The 20,104-nt window shown below is 47.0% G+C and overlaps 1 protein-coding gene across 2 annotated transcripts; it reads right to left on the reverse strand.

The window, feature by feature from the left end:
* Positions 1-375: 375 nt before the first annotated feature.
* Positions 376-20,081, reverse strand: MIGA2 (mitoguardin 2). 2 transcript variants are annotated; one of them, XM_054220732.1, is made up of 16 exons: positions 20,010-20,081; positions 18,157-18,399; positions 17,293-17,503; positions 16,217-16,329; positions 13,716-13,833; positions 13,073-13,212; positions 11,428-11,545; positions 11,144-11,244; positions 10,543-10,658; positions 10,039-10,111; positions 9,293-9,379; positions 8,527-8,625; positions 8,155-8,289; positions 7,378-7,431; positions 6,300-6,416; positions 378-5,670 (listed from the first exon to the last, which is right to left on the reverse strand). In XM_054220732.1, the coding sequence occupies exons 2-16, from the start codon at positions 18,250-18,252 to the stop codon at positions 5,470-5,472; spliced, it is 1,779 nt and encodes a 592-aa protein (XP_054076707.1). In that variant the 5' UTR covers positions 18,253-18,399; positions 20,010-20,081; the 3' UTR covers positions 378-5,469. The 2 variants fall into 2 exon arrangements, with proteins under 2 accessions (XP_054076708.1, XP_054076707.1); XM_054220733.1 differs by lacking the exon at positions 20,010-20,081 and having other exon boundaries at positions 376-5,670; positions 17,293-17,488.
* Positions 20,082-20,104: the final 23 nt, after the last annotated feature.

Here is a 20,104-nt window from a genome sequence, read left to right on the forward strand (position 1 = left end):
TTGCCCAATCTCAAGAGAAATCAGGATGCTGCTACCCTGCACATCCTTTAAAAGGTACCACAAAGGTCAGGGAACACCCCGTCCACGTAATACTTTTTTTTCCTCCTCAAGTACCTTTGACTACTAAAATCACCCACTTTGAAGGCCGAACCGAAATGAAGGGTCCCATACGCGACCCCAGAGAATAATACTTACCTGGGGAGCCTGAGGAAAAAGCAGAACACAAACAGCGCAGCACGTCAGAAGTGAGCTGCACGAGCAGCATTGCACGTGGAAGGCAAACACACCTTCAGACCAAACCACCTAAGTGAATTCAGTTTTAAAAAAATAAAACTTACAGAAAAATAAATATGCAAGAGCAACGCAAAAAGTGATAAACATAGGCAAGGGGTTGCCTTTAATTTTTATATATCAGAAAAACACACGGACTAGGATTTCTATCCCTTAGCACGTTCACCTTAAAGCAAGATTTCAGAACAGGGAGAAAACTCCTTCTCCTGCAGTCATAATATACCTGTTTTCAGATAGCAATTATGATTATGTACCATTAATTTCAACGGGCTCTTCAAAGCTGACACTCTTCCTGGCATTGCAAGAAAAAAAAAAAAATATCAGCATTTAAGTCTCATTATTTGGAAAGAAAGGGCAAATATTTACTGCAGAAGTTCAATTCATGGAGAAGACTGCTATACAAGGTAGCGTGAGTGATTTACTGCTTTCATTATTCAAGTTAAATAAATCTCCTCCTTTCCAAGCTACTGAATATAGAGTTATGCTGGCAGAGTGGATTACATTTGATCTATGTACCATGACAAGTACTGAAAATTGTGGGCTTCATTGCTATATTCACCCACTCCTTCCTGAACATAAGAAGAAGGTGTCAATACACGGAGCAGCCTTTGCTCTGTTCCTTCAGCATAAGAAAGCACAAAGCTGCTCTGGAGATGTAATGAGTATACAGTCTGACACCATGGAAACTAAGATAAACTCCTTTTAACTCTTTCAACTAGCCTTCAGGGTGTGGCACGAGACAAAAATTTTCCTATTCATGAACATTTTATTTGCATACATCACAGTTCACGACAGGCTTGCATTAATGCTAACCGAGGCTTATTTTTTTTTTTTTTATTCTTAAGCATATGGATGAAATCTTAATCACTGTGGAAGCAAACAGCCTATCTGATTCAATCTGGTTTCTGTATCATTTGAAAATGAAAGTATTTAAACATACTGTAATTGCTTCAGAAGAATGAGAAGATGAGTTTCCCGCATTGCGCAGCAGATGGGCATCTCTGATATCAACCCACAGCCTTTACTCTGGGTTTCTCTCACATAGTTTGGGAGGCTGATAAGTTTGCTACAAGAACTTGGACAACGTTTAAGAGATTCTGCTCCTCACTGGGATTTCTGCTACCACTTTATCACAGCCTGCTAAGCCTACCCACACCACACCCAAACACAATCAAACCGCCACGGGAAAAGAAAAATCTGAAAAATGAAACCCCACAGTTTTCAACCACTGCTCAAAGCACAATGAGTTGTCTTGTTTATTTTATAGCCTGTTTAATCTACAGACTTGTCTTCAGCGGAACCAGGAAGACTCCCCACGCAAACAACCCCCTGAAGTTCACTTGCTGTAAGTTTACCATTTTGACTCTAGGAAGGGCGAGCCTTGTACTACACCATCACTTTCGCACCAGAGGTGTCACCACAACTGTCGCCTAAATCAGAAACCAAAGACTTGAGCTTCTAGCAAGTTTCGCCAGGAAATTTAGAAACAAAAAACACAATCATGAAGGAAAGTTTTATTTGACTTGTAATGCCCACATCCTAAGATTAAAGGTATTTAAAAAAAAAAAATTATCTGCAAAGAAAAAAGAAAGAAGCAAAACAAGAACAGATTTTTACACCTTTAGGAAATCAAGAAAAAAAATAGGCACAAGTTTACATTCATTAGTTTCAGATATGGCAGAGGAATGTTCTACTGAAGAGGGGCAAGTAAAATCCTTATCTTTCCTACCTCCTTGTATGAGACAGCACAAATCATGCTCTTCAAAGCCACACCGATCCCATAGATACAAGAAGGCAGATTTTTCCTCTTTTTTTTTTTTTTTATTAATGTATTTGTGCTTTAAAGATCATAAAGACTGTCCTAGAGTCATTTGGTGTAGTCTCTACATACATACTAAAGTACTGAATATGTACTTCAGCCACTGGTGAAGCTTGTTACAACCTCCACATAAAAACGGAAAGTCATGCATATTTGAAATTCTGTTTAAGCATCAGAAACTATTGAAGGATTTTACTTCATAGCTGCTAAGCCACTTTAAATCCCCATCAGCGTTAAAATCTTGCAAGTGTCAGCCCAGAATGATTTAACCCCTTGAGAAAAAGGGTTCATTATAAAAAAGGCAAATATCTTATCTCTAGAGATTCTACCCAAATACGTATCTCAACTGCTACTAATACTGAAGAATTTCCTTTACTAAACACAATACGCTGGGGAAAGAAGGATTTTCTAGTGATCTCTTATGAAGCCAGAGGGCAGGAGTGGTTTCCATCATAACTCTTTTACTCTACCCTAAAAAACAGATGCCTGGATGAGATCAGCCTGAGACCCTGCTCGTGGCTGCAGCTAAAGGAGCTGAACGCAGCAGGTCACTGACCACCACCCCGTGGGTCAGGGAGAGCTTCTTCCACAGGACCAGCTCCTCTGAGCCCGCTGATCCGAACAGTACCCTTCAGAGGCTGCAAACACCTTTCTTCTGCCTTTCCTCTCAAGCTACACTGGGATTGGGGAGGGAGAAAGAGCAGCAATGAAATAGCAGGGAGGAGCGGGGCAAAGAGAAGTTTAACAACGTCCCCAGTAAATAGAAAATCAGTTTTTCTCAGCAGACATCCTTGGCTTGTGCAGGAGCAAGTTAGTGTTGCTGGGCAGAGGGGGAGAACTCAACCTTTAAGAAGCTACGGCTGTTCTTGAGGAAGATCCCTCTTTACCTTCACTGGGAGGGCAGCATACCCTATTTGCAATAAGGGCTAAGGAAAAGCATAAAGCTGTAATAAAACTATCTTTCTTCCATTTGATTGACTAGGAATTTACAAGTTCTTAGCTTAAAAAGCCACAGTGCAAGTTAGTGTTTGCTTCATGGGGACCCCGTTTCAGTATTCTCTCCCGCAAGGATGCGAAAAGACCAAAGTCAGCAGCCAGTGTTCTTGTCTGTACACAAAGTAGGCAGGCTGCCCCAAGCACTGAGGCCAAAAGACACTCAAAGTACTAAATAAATACACATAAAACAACTCTAAAAATCTGAAATTAACAGCATTGATTGTTTAGAATTACAGTCCATCTTATTACATTAATCTTCACATTTTAGCATCATTTTAACCACTATACAAGGCTGCTGAAGTTACTCTTTCTTCTAAACCAGCCATACAAGAGCACAAAGCACTATAAACTTTTTTTTTGGCAAAGTAACTTGCTTTCAGAATGTAACGTACTTTTAAATCACAGTTTACGTATAGCAGGTGTGTCATGCTAATACAGCATCCTCTGTTTCTTCTCTCACTGCATCCTGCCAGGAGCAAGGCACCTCAGAGACCTTTCCTAGTTTCAACTGCTCTCTCTCAAATCCTTCTCATAACAGTTTATTTCATGCAGCGTCACTCAGGTCAGCTGCTCCTCGCTTCTGCCTCTGCACTGTCTTGTTTATTGCATTAATCTGTTCTTCAGGATAAGCCACATCAGTCTGATGTGCTTACAGAGCAACAGATGTTACGTGCTCTACACTTACCCTCTTGCAAGCATCTCAGGAGCATTTATCTACTCCTTTTACATCCTCTTGTTTACTTTTTCCCTGCTTACTTCCTTCCTGCTTTTACCAGCAGAATCCACATTAGATATCTGACGAGGAAGAAAGAAGACATTTGTATTCTCCAAGCCTGTGCACTGACTTTCCACCCCTATGAAAACTCCAGATTCTTACTTTTATTTTTCCCTTGCAAAAATATGGCTAGATAAGACTTATGCCTTTTACCTGGAACGGACACAAGGGACAACCAATCAGTCTGGAGAAAAAACAGTGAAGCCTGTGTTTTTGTGAAAGTTCCCATTTTCTTCTCCCTGAAGACCTGCACATTCTGAAGCTGGGACTTGGAGCCATATGTGGACTGAAACAGAAGAAAGGACAGGCTGGACCCTCAGCCTTCATCCGTGGCATTGCACTCACAGAGGACTTGGGGAATCACTGCAAACCTCACACAAAAGCCAGGACCGCCTCAAGTCCGGCACACTCCACTGCTTACACTGGTATCCAACTCAGCACGTGTCCCAGAGCAGCCAGATTTCAGGTGCCGGCTGCGCAGTCAGGATCACGTCATTTGAGAAGAGCCCATCCCAGCACTACAAAAAACATACGTACACATGCGTTTGATCTATACCCAAAACTACGCTGTGTTTCTTAGGATCGACGAAAGACTTGTTTCCTCTCTAGCAGCTTGATCTCAGCTATCCAGCACACATAACCCCTTTCGTACACCACATCCAACATCTGCACCTCATACTGCCTTGTGCACAATAGGAACAGGCACCACGCTACACCGGTTCCCTCTGCTTTCGTACACCCCACATCTCCTGCCCAGCGAAAACTGCTGCTGGCTCATTCTGAAATACAGCAAGGCACTTTGATGGATGTTAAAGACTTTGTGCATGCAGAGGCAGGAGGCAAGTCCACCCCCTCCTCACGCTAGCTTGCCTTAGGGGCAAACGTAGACCTCAGCAATCTCCTAAGCGAGGATGACCATGGCACAGAGCCCATCATCTGGCCTGCAAAGAGCAGTAACACAGAGGGAACAGACCAACTTCTTTAGAGCTTCAGACTGGTTACAAAAGTCTGCGTTTTACTTCAGTGCTTTATCCTCCCTGGGAAAGAAATCTTTGCTAGTCACATTGCATGTGTTAAAACACATAAGGTAAAATCAGCAGTAATGTCTGTAGAAACACAGCAGAGAAAGAAAGATAATAAAAATCCCAAAGCAAACAAAGCCTCCTTGAGAAGCTATGGGCTAAGTGGAGAATTTACCAATGATGTTCCTGCTCCCACACACAACCGTAAACATCAGGGATCATCTCCCAGAAAACACACAGGTGAAACGGGTACATATGTTGCCCTATTCAAAGGAATCGGGCAAAAATCTGGGCCCAGGCAGTTTGTGGTTTATATGACACATTAAAAGTAACAATAATAAAAAGAACAGGAAGGTGGAACAAAGAAGAAATTCAAACCATAAGCTGGCAAGTGGTCCTGGATCCATCCCAGCAAACACTACTGGCTACAAAAAGCAGAAGGTCCCACCAGGTTGCTGTGTGTTGAAATAAGTCTTGCTGCCACCACTGAGCATTGCAGGTAGTTTTATCCATCTCTGGGAGGAAAAAGGTCCTTGTACAAAACCGTTTTCCTCCCCTGATTGACATCAGATGAGCTCCTTCAGTGGCTCGTTTTCACCAGGAAGCGTGCCGTTCATCTCCGGGGAAGTCTCAGTGCCCAGATATCCCAAGAGGATCTCACTGCGCCGCCGCGACAGCTGCAGAATATCTTCTGCCAGCGACTGCACCGTTGTGTATCTCACGTTGTCCAAATCAAACATGTCCTTCAGATATTGTACTATCTGGTGCTACAAAGACAAAAGGAAGGTTTACAGTAAGGAGACCTCCTCCCACCTGCCAATACCAGCTGCCTGGATTGCAGCAAGCAGAAAACCCTGTAAGGAATTTTGCATGTCTGCCATCCAAGCAAAGATCTGCTTTAGGCTGGATGTTACTTTTGTGTTTAGATCCCCTCATGCCTCTGAAACAAGACAGCAGAACCCCTGAAGTTAGGAAAGCCATGCTGACATCCATGGCAATACCCATGCAAATATTTAATGAATGCAACAAAGCTTCTCATGATATTATCTACAAGAACAAGAGGATTTAGGCTTTAAGGTCAAATAACTTGTAAGATCCCCATGTACTCTTAGACAACGTATTCTTTCAGCATATGCACCCATAATCTTTTCCAACATTCATGATATAAACTGATCTCATCACACACATTTCCTATCAGCTATGGTAATTTGTGCTGGGAATTCTTATCATTCTAAATTCAGCAATCTGCATCTCAAAACCCAGTGATTTTTAGAAGGCTTTTGATTACAGCCAAGTTTCTTAATGCCATGTCAGCCATCAAAAGCACACATCTGCAGCTTTAAGCCAGAAGACAGCAGGAGTCCCACACAGATCAGGTACAGAAAAGCCACCTTACCTTGAAGAAACTGCAGACTTCAGATAGATGCTGCTTGGGCCCCAGAAAACCAAAGGCTAGAACAGGACTGACATGCTCCGATACGGAGTAGAAATGAGAGATAAAGCCATCTGGTACCTGCCACAGGGAAGGGAAGAACTGGTTGGTGTCTTAGCTCTCAGACAGAATTAGCAGCTTATTCCTATCAGCTACCAGAAAGCACCGTGCTTCAGTAACTGAAGTTAAGAGCTACTTAAGACCATCTCTTCCTGCAGAATTACACTGACATTTCAGATCCCTTGAAGAATGACTATAGCTTTCTATCTTTGTGTTTCTAAAGGACTATTTGAGGAGGAAAATAAATAGAAGAAAATGGAAGGCAACCATCAGGCAGTCTTTATAGACCCTATTTATAATCTCCGGACCAAGCCAGGAAAGGGCATGCAAATACCCAAGACAGAGCTAGTGCATGACAGCACCAATCCAGCTTCCAACGCCCTCACTTCTCTTTGAGCCATCTCACGAGGCAAACCCAGTCATACCGGCTGGTTGTGGGATAGGAGCTGAAAACTTGCCAGAGGCCACAAACCCTGTGGCAGAACTGGGGTTGTGAAGTTGCGGCTTCCTGTTCCCCAGGTCCATGAACTCATCGGCAGTGACACTTTAGAAAGCCACAGATTTAAGGGAAATACATCAAGTAACAGCTGGTCAGCAGTCAGCACTGGGGAGCTGAGAAGCACCTGAGCCATTCAGTGCACTCCCAGCAGCAAAGCTACAATTCAGGAGCAGCCCCTTGTTGCTTGGTGTCTGTGACCATTCCTACGGTATTGTGAGCAACGAGAGGGAATACCAAACAGGCAATGTCAGCTTTTGAATCCTCACATTTAGAAAAAGGGAGAATAAATTCAGATTCATTCAGTAAAACACTGGCATGGCACGGGAGCAATGACGGCAGGACGCCAGCACTCTAAAGCATTACAAGGAATGCGATTCAGTTCAGTCTTAAACCACTTAGATTTCGTATTTTGTCAAGATCTAGGTGTTAACTTTTCAGCTTCAAACACATTAGATTCTTTCCCTTTTAATTAATTTTGCTTACCATCAGAAGCCTCCTTTTTGCTTTCAGAACTGACCAGCAGGCAGTTGCTAGGGCCTATGATTAACAGAGAGAGCCCATTAGTACCTGGGACTACTTTTAATAAAAAAAACAGTTTACCAATATATAGCCATCAAAATATCAAAGCAGTGGCCCTTTTGTGCCAACAACTCTAAAATTAGTGACAAAAATCGAAGTGAACTGGAAGCAGATTTGGCCGCTCCAGATCCATTCCAGAAAAGCCAAAGTGTTTTTGAAGATCGCTAATAGCTGCCGAACACCCTAGAACGCAGGCTGTAAGCAGAGAGCTGTTAAAAGGTGCCTCCCAACCATCATCTTCTCGATCTATGAAACTAATCAGTCTTAAATATGCAGCTGGGGGCCAGGACTAGAGGAAAGCGCTGCAATTTGAGCAACAGTATCTGCTGAGGTACCACCAGAATGAATGGCCAGGTGCAAAAAACCCACGTGTTTTTCCCTACATTTTGATCCTCTTCCTCTCATTCATGAAAATATGCATTGTCATCTTTTAACATCTCCATGGCACCACTGATAAAGGCCGCTAGGGAAATAAGTCTATTGGAGCCAACCAGATGCTTTCAAACTAAGGAAAGCTTTCCTGTAAACAATTTACATGTACCAGAAGACTGTTGTTTAGAACTTCAGGAAAGCATGGTATTTCTAAAGAGAAAATTCAGCCAGGACAGATGAGGCTACACTCTTCCCTAGCCTTGGCACTGAGATCTCACGCTCAGTGCAAGGACTGCCCGCTTAACGCACCGTCTCCTTGAAGCTGTCGGAGAGCCATCGGTTGCGCAGCACAGCCAGCACGGAGGAGGGCGGGTTCTCCAGATCCTCAAAAGCATCCATGAGGATGAAGTCCAGCACAATATCAAAGAAACTCATGCACACCACCTGTCAGAGAGAGAACAGTCTGTAAAGGAAACAGGTTAAAAAATAAAAATAAAAAAAAAAAGAGATGGACTTTACTCTTTTGGTTTGAAGCAATAAAATGTAATGAGCTGAAGAAGATAATGTACAATTGCAAAATAATCATATTCCATCAGCAGTTCTTTTACTCCCGGGCAGTTCCTACATATCCATTATCTTCCAACTACTCTGTGACTTTGTAGAGAGAATGTCTTTACCAACCCCTCTTCCCTCCAGCTCCTGCTGAGTGGTTGGCCAGGTCTCCTGTTTCAGTGCATAACGCAGCATCTCCTCATAGCTTTCCAGAAAAGCTTTGGGATTCTAGGAGAGTAGAGAAACAAAACACTTCAGAAGGTACAACAGCCGTGGGCACATTTCACCAAAGTTTGACTACTCAATTTTGAGCTAACATCACCATCGATGCATGTGGCTGGCTGAAGTTTTTAGCCAAAACACTCTTTGTGCAGAAAGAGAGAATTTATTTCTAGGAGGCACGGATGGCCCCAGGCTCAGCTGTGACTCAAAGCACCTACGTTGCTCCACTTTCTTCAGGGAAGTAGCTAGAGACATCTGTATGCAAAGTGAGCCAACTAAAGGACTAATGCTGTGCAAGCAACCATCTCCCTGTTCAGGGGATGACCAGTGACTAAACCAGTGATCTGAAAACTGTTACATCGTTGATGCAAAGGTTTGATGATGTTTTCCCTTTCCTGTATTCCTTGGGACGATGCCATCGCTGATGCACAGCCTGTACCCTCTGTTCATTCCAGTGAGGCAGAGCATCAAACTGTGGACAGGAGATGCACAGAGAGGATCTTTCAAGATACTTTGTTTAAACTAGATTAAAAATGCCTGTGCTTTATTGCTCACAATAGTCACCATGATGAAGTTTTCTTCTTCCAACACACTGGACAAACTCTGGGTTGGAATGGAGGAACAAGTGTCCCTGTGCTCAAGTCACAGCTCAGTTCTTATACAAACTTCCTACCTTTTCAGCTTTTGTCATCAGTCCTATCACCATTTGCTTCCCAACCTCCCCAAAAAACAGTTGATTGCTTTCATCCTCCAGCAGCTCCTGCAAGGGAACACAAGAAATCTCCTGTGAGCACCTACACCCACACAAATTCTGAGTTGGGAGAAAAAAGGACAGGACACAAAGCAGTGCAATACTGCATACGCCAGTATCATTAACCTTTAATAAGCTGGAGACTAGAAAAGAAAACTGCTCTCTCCAGGAAGCAAGTTTAAAATTAGGCTGAAAGACTGAAATTGGCAAGAACGGAGGCACAGGAGCTGCAGTGGGGCCAGGGCACAAAAGCTGCTGCTCAGGCTGTAGACGTACCTTGCCAGGAAGAGGACTGCGGTAAGGAGAAGGAAACCTTACTCCCCTACCTCAGAGGTTTGACTCCAGCCCTGTGAAAAGCTCTTAAATGGGAGTAGCAGCTTCTAGGCACCTCGGAAGTTCACAAACTTTAATTTCCCAGAACTAAACCAGTGTCACTGGCTGTGTAACCACCGCTCAAGTGGGGCACGGGGACCAGGGGATCCTCTCCCTCTCCACATCAAATCCATCAGGACGGGATTACAGAGTTAAGCAAGGGGAACTTGGGATGCTACTGCTTCTGCTTTTACTTGCTCTAGAGGGGCAAAGACTTCACCCCTGTGCAGGCAGAGGAGAATGTGCTGCTGGCAGCAACGCACCGCAGGAACCTGGGAGCCTCGAGCCGTTCTCACCTGGAAGGCCTGCCTGACGCAATGCAGCTTCGCAAGGAAATCCTGGTCACTGTAGCAGCCAAGGAGCTCTGTCCTAGAGGGAAAGGGGAAGGATTGCATAAATTTCAGCTCTCCTGATGTCTGCGTTCCTAACTATGTTCCCCCCCAAAAAATAATTTCCAGTCTGTGCCTAGGAGAAAGCAACAACTGCATTCCCTTTGCACAGCACCCTAGGGGACCAGAGCACCTCTGCAAAGGCTGTCACAGCACAGGACTATGCCAGCCAGACACACAGAACAGGCACATTTCTCATTACTAATTTCCTGGGACAATTACCCTTTCTTAATGTGTGTCCTGAAATCTGGGGCTAGTTCCCTGGGAAGTCTGAACCAGCAGGAAGGATGCTAAGAATTTCGGACCCCAAAGGGTTATTCTCATTATAGGGCTGCTCAAAGGCAAATAATGTGTTCACACTGTTCAAAGGAGCCTCGACACAAGGACCCAAAACTCCAGCTGTGACTTCACCTCAGCGTCCGGCACGCAACTTTCCCTTCTTTCACTAGCTGCAGAGCTTCTTCATAGGCCGCTACTGGCTTAGAGAGGTGGAATGGTATTTCCTCAAAGTGGAGGGCGTCAAAGAGCTGCAGACGTGGCAAGAGGCACAGGAAGAACAAAATGATCTCGTTAAATATTTGCAAATACTCAGAGACTACACACAAGCCAGATGTGCCTTCTTCAGCTAGCGAACTTTTATCAGCTCCAATTATTTCACACAAAGATATTTCTTTTCCCACCAGTTTCAAAGCTGTCTCAGCTCTGACACAGCTCAATATTCCCTAAAATTTACACAACCAAGCCACATTACATTAGATTTACAGTACTTTTCTATCTGTTATGGCATGTTTTCTAGAGTAGATAGGAAGATGACACGGAAATGCTGGTTGGAAAGGGCTGCACCATGCCCCTAATGAAGCAACTTTTCCTAACATCCATCATGAACCACCCAGCTTGGGGCTGTTGCTCCATGTTGGATCATCTTCCTCTACCAAGATGTGTTTGGTTCCACTGCCTTTGTGGCTCCCCCCCAAGCAGCTGGACTGCTACCCACAGCTGAAACTTAAGTCACCTCTGCTGCAGAGAAGAAGGAGTCCTCGGAAACTGAGCTGTCTTCATCATCTGTCCGAAGCCGCAATGACCCATCCGCCAATGGAAGCATTAAAGTCTTCTCTGGAAGAGACGAAGACGCTGCATGTGTTGGGAGTTTATGGACTACCACTCCTCTTAGCCACTGTGCTCTCCCTCCCCCCCAAACAGCGCTTTGTGACCACTTCATTGCCTAGCTTACAGAAGAGACATAAAAATCAGAGAATAAATTGGCCTTCTAATGCATTTCTAACCCAGCTCCCATACCCAGATCCAGCAGCATGCTGTCCGACGGAAGCGATGACCCAAACTCTTCCTGGAGGTGGTAGGCTCGGTGCAAGAGGGCCTCCAGCTTCTCAGCGAACTCCCTTTTCTGAGACTCCTCCTTGAACATACATAAAAGCCACCCTTAGTTAGCCAGCTGAGCAGAGACAGATTGACAGAACAAATATGGAAGGAAATTTTCAGTAAAATGGGATTTAGAGTTTGCAGATTAAATGATTAAAAAAAAAAAAAAAAGAGAGAGAGAGAGAGGACTCATTAATCCTACAATGCAGCTAATAACGCAAGGGGAGGGAAGCTTCTACACAGCCTATTAAAACCCTCTGGCTTTTTAGCTTCACACTTTTGTTTTCCTGTTAAAAAAAGGAAGAAAGAACTTAAGAACTTTAACCTGCCATCCAGAAAAACAGGTATTTTAATGAGTTACAGATCACTTAATTCTCCTGACTTGGGACTTTAGCCTAATTTCAAGAGGGAATGACATCAGAAAACCTGTGTTGAATATAACAGAGTATCCAGAACTGGATAACAGAGTAAGAGTCCTTGGATTAAGGTGCTGGGCATAAGCAAAGTTTGCTGTAAGCAGCACAGCAGGATAGAAAAAAAGAAAGGGAGAAAAATCAGACTTACACAGCATCTTGCCTTCATACCCCTGTGTCTGCATGAGTATCTCACCCAGAAGACAGAAGCATTAACAAGAAGCACGAAATCTATTTTGATAATGAATCAGCCTTTTTGAAGTCAGTTTTAGAAATAACTACAGGACTCTTCAAGGACAGTCAACAAGAAAAGAACCCAGATTTGACTTGGGTAAATATTATCCAGCACAAAAGATAAATATCCCACATACTTACTACTCCAGTCTCTATTTATAAGAGGCTGGGAACACTTTTTGCCAGTGAGAACTCCTGGAGAGTTGGGAGTTTAGCTCCTTTCACAGTCCTGAGCTACAGCTGCTCTCTTTAGCTGCATGATTGTCACAGAGCCTGTATAGTTTGGATCTCCTCTTATCAGAGGTCTTCCCTGCATAGTCCTCAAGTCCAAGACAACAAGGCATTGTCCTAAAATTCTTGTTTCTGTAGCTTTAGGCAGAACGAGTTACACACCTCCCTGACCCACCTGCTCAGTGAGCAGGGGCATCCTTAGCTCCTACCAAGTTATCACTTCACTTTGCTCATTAATACATGCAGGCAGCTGGCCTCTGCTTCCTAGGAAGCGATAGTGACCACCAAGACCTCCACTTTCAAACGCTTTGAAAAGTTACACACACAACACTGCCTGGTAAAAAGCTATTTCTTCCTCTCCAGTGCTGTACTTGTTACAGCCTTTTCCTCCCGCAGCCACTGCTGCTGGAGGACTTGCATGACAGTGACTGACATGATGTTGGAAGGTGGGTAGAAAAGCTGGGGAATGAGGGGGCGAGACTTATTAAAAAGAGAAAGAAATTAAAAACACCCACTCGCATTGCATAAGGAAGCCACAGATATAGACAGCTCTTTTAAACAGTCTGCCCCAGCTCTGCCCTTAATTTGCTCCTCTTTTAACCTCCTAATTACTGCTTCTAGCACCCAGGCTGGTCTTTCGGCATGTTCCCCATCTGGCAAACGCAAGGGAAAAGGTGGGGACCTACCTCTGGGATGTTCTCAGACATGCTCTCTTGCTGTTTCTTGCTGTCCCAGGGCACGGGGGTGCTGGTACTCACACTGTCCCTCTGCCTGATGGTCAGCGCCTGCTCCCACTTCTGCAGGGCCTCCTCGAACAGCTCCATGCCTGGCAATGCAACCAAATACAAGCTGTGAGAAGTCCCAGCCTACTCAGGAACAAACTGATACAGCATGAGTCTTGGCTCACTCAGCCAATCCAGCGCAGAGGGAAGCCTCTCCCCAGCTGATAAGAGAGAATAAATGCATGCTATTTCTTTCCCTTTTAAATACGGTTTAATTTGGATTAGAAGTAAAGGAGAACATCCCCAAACTGGCTAAAACATCAGCCATGTTACTTCCAAAATACTGTTCTCCAGACAAGGTGAGCCTGTTGCTCAAAGAATAGTATTTTGGAAGTAAATTATTCATTGAGAAAACAGAGAAATGCTTCTTTAGAAGATGAGATTTTTATAACTAACAAGTCACCGAGTTTAAGTCAAGAATGGGAGAGAGCTTCCTATTAGAGCTCTACATTGAGCTGCTAATGTTCCATGTTAATTTACACCCTCATTTTGCTCTCACAGTGATAAACAACCCCCTCGGGGTGATGTTACCCTTGTGCTTGTTTACCTTGAACGTAGAGGCTCTCTGCACTGGAATCACCAATGGCTCCAGCATCCCCCATTGCCTGGGCATCCCACATCCCTGCTGATGCTGGTATTGGACTCGAAGAGTTAACTGCTACCATCTGTAGGAAAGCAGCAGAGAGCAGCAAATGCCTTTTGAATTCTCTCCAAGAGTAGCAACATTAAGACCATACAAACACCACCACCAGTTAAATCTGAACAATAAGCCATTTGCCTTCCCCATGTTTGCCCTTGTATGGGTACTCCCGTGCCTGGGAAGGGGAAGGTACCCAGGATTACCAGCCCCCTCCTACTTGGCTTCACACTACGCTGTCAACTGCTGAGAACAGCACGGTGCTGAGAGGGGTGGCGAGGTGAGAAGTCCCCCCATCTCCAAGCAGCACCACAGTGGTGTCTTTGAAAGCACGGAAAGTTGTGTGGGAAATACCTTCCCAAGCAATTAACAGTGCAGGTTCATTAGGAAACAGCGAGCTGTACAACAGTGAGCACTAGCAGGACAGCATTGACAGAGGCGACAGCCCAAGAAAGCTTCAAAACAATGACTACAAAGGTGCAATGATTTTGACAGAAAGTCCATGTCAGCCCCAGCTGCCTGTGCAAAAATCACTGGAAGTCGAGGAAAGCAACCACAGTCCAAACAAAGGAACAGATTACCAGCAAAAATACAGCTGAGGACTTTGGCCAGGGGGATCCCCCCTCTTCTCTTTGCAACCAAACCTTCTCCTGGGAGGGCTGAGCACTGAGATCCACGGGGCAAATTATCAGCTTTCTCCAATTTCACACTAGTGCATAAATGTCTTTTAAAGTCTGACCCAATGAAGTGCTGGGTTCAAACACTATCAGTGACCAGTGTTTTCAAATGGCTTAGAGAAAGATGTCCAAATGTGAGCCTGATGGTAGAAAAAAAGCTACAATAATCGTCTGACAGATGAGTTCTTGGCCTGCCTCCATTGATTAATCTCTGTGGAGTGTTAATAAATCACCTTGAGATCCAGAACTGCAAATCATCAGTTCACTGCAGCTGACTTATTTACTAGATGGCAAAGAACAGCCCCAGGAAGCAGATGAGAGAGCAGGCAGAAACTGCAGCTGTGTGATGGATGAGCTGTTTTCCCATAAAGTAACACAAAAGCAGTGAGTACAGTGTCATGGATGCTCAGCTCCCACACAATAAAAGGGGCACGGGAAAAGATCCCTCCCCATGTGGATATCCCCTCCCATGCACCAGCAGCGGAAAAAGGAATTTAGATTAAAAAAAAAAATATCTAGAGAAGCAGACTTCATCAATATAAAACCCAGACAGCATCTGTGGGAAGGGAGAAGCCACAGGGGAGCTAAATGGTCATGAGAGTCCCTGCAGGGGAGGAGAGGAGGCCAGAGCTGGACACAGCTTGGTCCACACTGCTGTGTCCCATCATATCCCAGTTACCCCAGGGGAATACTGGTGCAGGGCTGCACGCCCAGTGCCGTGCCGGCACTGCCGCCTGCTGGAGACAACACCTTGGCCAGCACAGATTTTTGGCAACTTCCTGGTGCTTCAACCGTACAGGACAAGGTAAAACACAGCAAAGCCTGCACATACTGTAGGGTGCTGCTGGCCAGCAGCTCCCTTCCAAGGGGAGATTTTTCCCCTTCCTGCCCCAGCATTGCGAACCAGTCACCGAGGCCGGGTGCTCTGGCAGGTGACACTGAGGGGGTGTTTTGCAGTAAGGCACAGCACACAAAGCCGCAGAGGTTTGCTTGTGCCACCCACTGCTGCAACAGCAGCATGCGAGGCTTTGAGCAATGGGGACGTGAAACAGGTCTTGAAGCCATAAATGCTCCTCAATATCCTTCTGTGTTTGGTCTGACAAGAGGTGGATGAAAGCAGTGATGGCTTCTGCCGCCTGGTTAAGCCTGAATTACCTGTATTTATAGGCTGCTTTTAACTTTGGAGGAGGTATAACAACTAGCCTGTATTCTCAGCCTGCATTGTTTCCCAATCAGAGCTATCCGATTTTGGTAGTTAACTTGGTTTTAACAACTAAACAACCTGTGAAAAGCCCCAGCACAGGAGCGCTGTACTGGCACAGGGGCTGCTGGGCCACCCAAACCCCCATCATGGAGAGAAGCAAACAAGCTCCCCATTGCTACAAGACCCAGAGACAACCCAGCCTCGCTCCTTGAGGAATCACAGCCATGTCCCACAAACAAGACCCTCCTGCAGCTCCTCGTTGGCCAAAGAAGTGGGATGTACCCTGGAGTATATGGGGCTCTTGCCCATGGGAAAATGCTCCTCTGATTTCATGCAGACAACTCCAGACAGTCACTGTGAGGTTAATAGCAGAACCCACCCTCCAATTACACCATAACCTGTTCTGCTCCAAAAGCTTTGGCATTATCCATCAGCCAGTGCAAGCCCAAGGACTTTATGATCTTGTTACAGGTAGGTGCACTCGCATCTCCCAGCCCTGCTTCTCCCAGCCCTGCTGAAAAGGTCCTTACCGAGGCGAGGCTGTGGGAAGAACTGGAATGTTTGCTGGGCTCGATGGAGGAAATCCCACTGAGCGTGTCATTGCTCTTGCTGCTAGGACTCTGGACTCTCTTACTGGAGTATCCTGCAGTTGGGAAGGTCACACAAAAAATAGGATTTTAGGCCCGATTCACTGCAGCTGTGAATAGGGAGGGGAATATCGCCCTGTCAAGTGTGACTGCAGATGGGCAAAGCAGCATCCAATACCTAGAAGTGAGTCATGGATCTCCTGTATGCTCTATTTTGCTCTGAGATGCTAAGAAAGCAGGTATCAGCGGGGATCTGAGGCTAAGGAATGAATATTTATTCACTGCTTAAGGATGGCAAGAGGCAAGAACAAGTGGAAAGCATGAAGGAGAAACTCCTCCAGCTTCCCTTAGGTCAGGCAGAGCATGGACGTGGTTCCCTTAGTTATTATTAAAAACACATCAAGATTTCATATGTTGCATAAAACAAATGCCTAATCCCTGAAGTGCTTTGCTGAGGACCTGGGTCACTCTTACCCAAAAAATCAACACAAGCAGGTGAAGAAGCTGCCCAAGGACCATCCAGAAGCCACCACAGAGCCGGAGGGACACTCCCGACTCACCAACCTGACCCAGGCCACCCTCCTCTCTGTCACCCAACCTCGCCGATGCAGCTGTGTGCGGGACCCCTGGGTCAGGCGTCATATTGTCATCACCAAGATCAATACGCAACGAGGTCACCGCGTGCCCCGGATCATTATTATCAGGGGAAGCGTGGCGTAACAGGTCCACAGTCTTTCCGTAGGAAGGGGGATGGGACCTGCAAACCTTGGTGAAAACCTCAGTGCCACTTTTTTTTTCCTCACAAGGGTTTGAGCTCAGGGTCTCTCCCTTTCCTCCGCCAACCCTGTGTTCATGGCACTGTGCTTCAGGCTTCTAATTTCATTCTGCATCAATGCACTGCACAAATGGCTTTGCTTTCCTCTCCCCCCAGCTGTCAGGAACTTCCCATCGCTCCCTGTACACTCTCTTTGCTCCCTCACGAAAGGCTTTTGGAGATTTTCCCTTTTTGCAAGGCCGACCTTTCTTCACAGAGGAGACCCTTCTGGTTGGCAAGATGGGCACTGTGATCCCTCCAGGCTTAAAGCCACACTTCTCTGGAGCAATCTGCTTCTTTCGACGACGACGACGCTTCAGCTGATGAGCTGCAAGAGCCAACGCAACTGTCCCGAGAGCTGTAGCAAAGAGCACCTTACGCAGGCCTGGAGAGAGCCGCAGCTGAGAGAAGACAGACTTTAAACACAAAAGATGAAAGAGCAACAATGAAAAACCAATTCCACCACCCTTTTTTTTTTTTAAAGCAGTTTTAAACATAAGACACTGGCATTCCCTCTCCTACCCACAAAACAGAGCCCCTACTACACAACTAAGACTCAGCAGCAGAGAAATTGCAGAGCATCATTTTGACAGAACCTAGAGAATGTGGTCTCGGTCCTCATTACCAAAACACACTGCAAAATTTGCACACAGCCTGTAACAGATATAATTCGAGATACCCAAATTAAGCTCTGAAACCCTGGTACGTAGCTGAGCTTTATTGCCCTGGGTGTTGCAATACTACAAGTGGGAAATATATTGATCATCTTTAAAACAAAAGTCTTTTTTTAGTGCCTTTGAAGAACAGAAAGGTTGAACCCAGGTGTTCTCCCAGGGAGTGATGTGGGTCTCCTTCTCTCCCCTCTCCAAGCCCACCCTGAGCAACTCTCTCCCACCACCCCAAACTCTCCATGCGTTTCTTACACACCCTTAAACTGCCAAGGCGCCCCAGCATCATCCCGTTGTGCTTCTCTCCCTCACAACTAACACAAACTCTTCTCTCTCTACAGACAACCCCCAAAGAGAAAACCCAAGGAACCCAACAGAAAGGCCTTTCCTGCTTCTTGTACCTGCCCAAATGTCGTGTAAACAAACACGGGGATCTCTGCCACGGTCATTGCCAACGCCTGGATGATGGACATTCCCTCCGTCCGTCTAAATGCCATGTCTGCACGAGGACCTCGGCACCTCCAGGAGCCACAAAGGGGAAGGGCACTTGCGGATGCTGCGTGAGCTGCTCAGGCAGAAATCCAACTTCTCTCTGACATCTGGCTCAGAGTTCGAGGGTCGGCCTTCATCCAGCAATCCTCCTCCTGCAGGAGAGGAGAAAAATGAGGTGAGTGAAGGGAACACATGACCTGCTCCTCCTTGTACTACACTTCACAAACCACACAGCGGGTCACTTGGAGCAGCAATGCCTCTAGAGCCACGCAGAAGATCTAAAGCATCTTCTCACCAACGGCAGCAATTTTTTTGCTTGTCCTACAAACCACAGGGTCAGATTCCCAAACTGCTCAACAGCAGCAGCAACCTTGGACTCGATAGCTGCCGGAGATTTCTACATGCACCAGAATTGGCTGCGCAACATTGGCTGGAGGGATTTTGTTTGCAGTCCTCATAGTAAAAAAAAAAATATTGCAAATAACCACACCTACACTTTCTTGGCAAGACTCTGTTCTTGATCAGTTTTCTGAGTGTCAAAGACCTGCTAAGGAGCCACCAACCAAAGGTGTTTGCCCAGGAGGTTTCAAAGCTTCTTGAATTTACAGAGCTTTACTGGCTGTGCTGGGAGCTGGGCAGGAGGGACATGCTTCACTTCACAGACAATGCTACAGAAGTATGTATTGAAACCAGAGGAAATCGTCTTTTAAACACCACAGTTATAAACTCTTTCCCAGGCCAGCCTTTGCAGCAAGCCACCCCCGCTGCAGCAAGGAGATGCTGCTCTTACCCTGCGTGTGGCCACGTTCCGGCCATGCTGGGCTCTGGCATCTCTCCACATGGACAAGCTAAACCCTCCTCAAGTGTTGCAGCTGCATGAGAACCCCCCAATTCCTGCCTGGCGTCGGTGTGACCCCATCCGGGAGCCACATTTGGAAATGGTCTCAAGGTGGCAGGAGCCTGCAGCGACCAAACATAGGCGACGGGGCTCTCCCCACAAGGTTAAACACAACGTTTCAGCCAGGGCAGAGATGAGAAGAGCAAAGTGCAAGGAATTTTGGGCACAGAAAACAGCCCTGGGGGGTGCTGTGCCTGGCTGAGGGGTACACGCAGCAAGGTACCAGGGAAACCCCTCGGTCCGGGGCATCTCGCCACAGCCCAGCCCGCCGCGGGCTCCCCCGGGGAGGCACTGCAGGCTCCCGGGGTGCGGGGGTGTTGAACCCACCGGCCAGGCAGGCCCCGGGCAGGGAGCTCCTCCCGGGACTCCCCGTAGCGATGCTGCATCAAGATAGGGCCCTGCAAACGGGGCTCCCGGGCCCTCTGCACCCCCGGAGCGTCCCCACGCCCCCTGCCCTCCCAGGCACCCCCATGCCCCCGCGCCCTGGGGTCCCTCAGGCCTCTCGCATCCCTGGGGCATCCCCCGGGCCCCTGCACCCCGGGCCACCACCGGCACCCCTGCATCCCGGGGCGGTTCTGTACCCTCTGCACCCCGGTGCGACCCCGCACCCCCCGGCCCGGTTCCACCCAGGGGTCCCCGTCTCCGACACTCCCGCTAAGTTCCACCCGGGGGGGCCCATCTTCCCCACGGCCCGGTTCCACCCGGGGCTCCCCATCTCCGACAACCCCCGCCGGTTCCACCCGGGGGTCCCACCCCAGGCCCGGTTCCAGACGGGAGTCCCTGCGCGCGCCCGCCCCCCCCCCGCCGCGATGGCTCAGCCCGCGCGGCCCGACCCCCGCGAGCGAGGCAGGCGGCACCACTCACCGTGGCGGGGGGGGGCGCGCGGCCCCGTTCGGCGCCCTCTCCCCCCGCCGCGCGCCATGGCCGCGGAAGGGCAGCGTCTCCTTCCCCGGCGCCGC

Source organism: Rissa tridactyla, chromosome 14 (genome assembly GCF_028500815.1).
Source record: "Rissa tridactyla isolate bRisTri1 chromosome 14, bRisTri1.patW.cur.20221130, whole genome shotgun sequence".
Taxonomy (NCBI): Eukaryota; Metazoa; Chordata; class Aves; order Charadriiformes; family Laridae; genus Rissa; species Rissa tridactyla.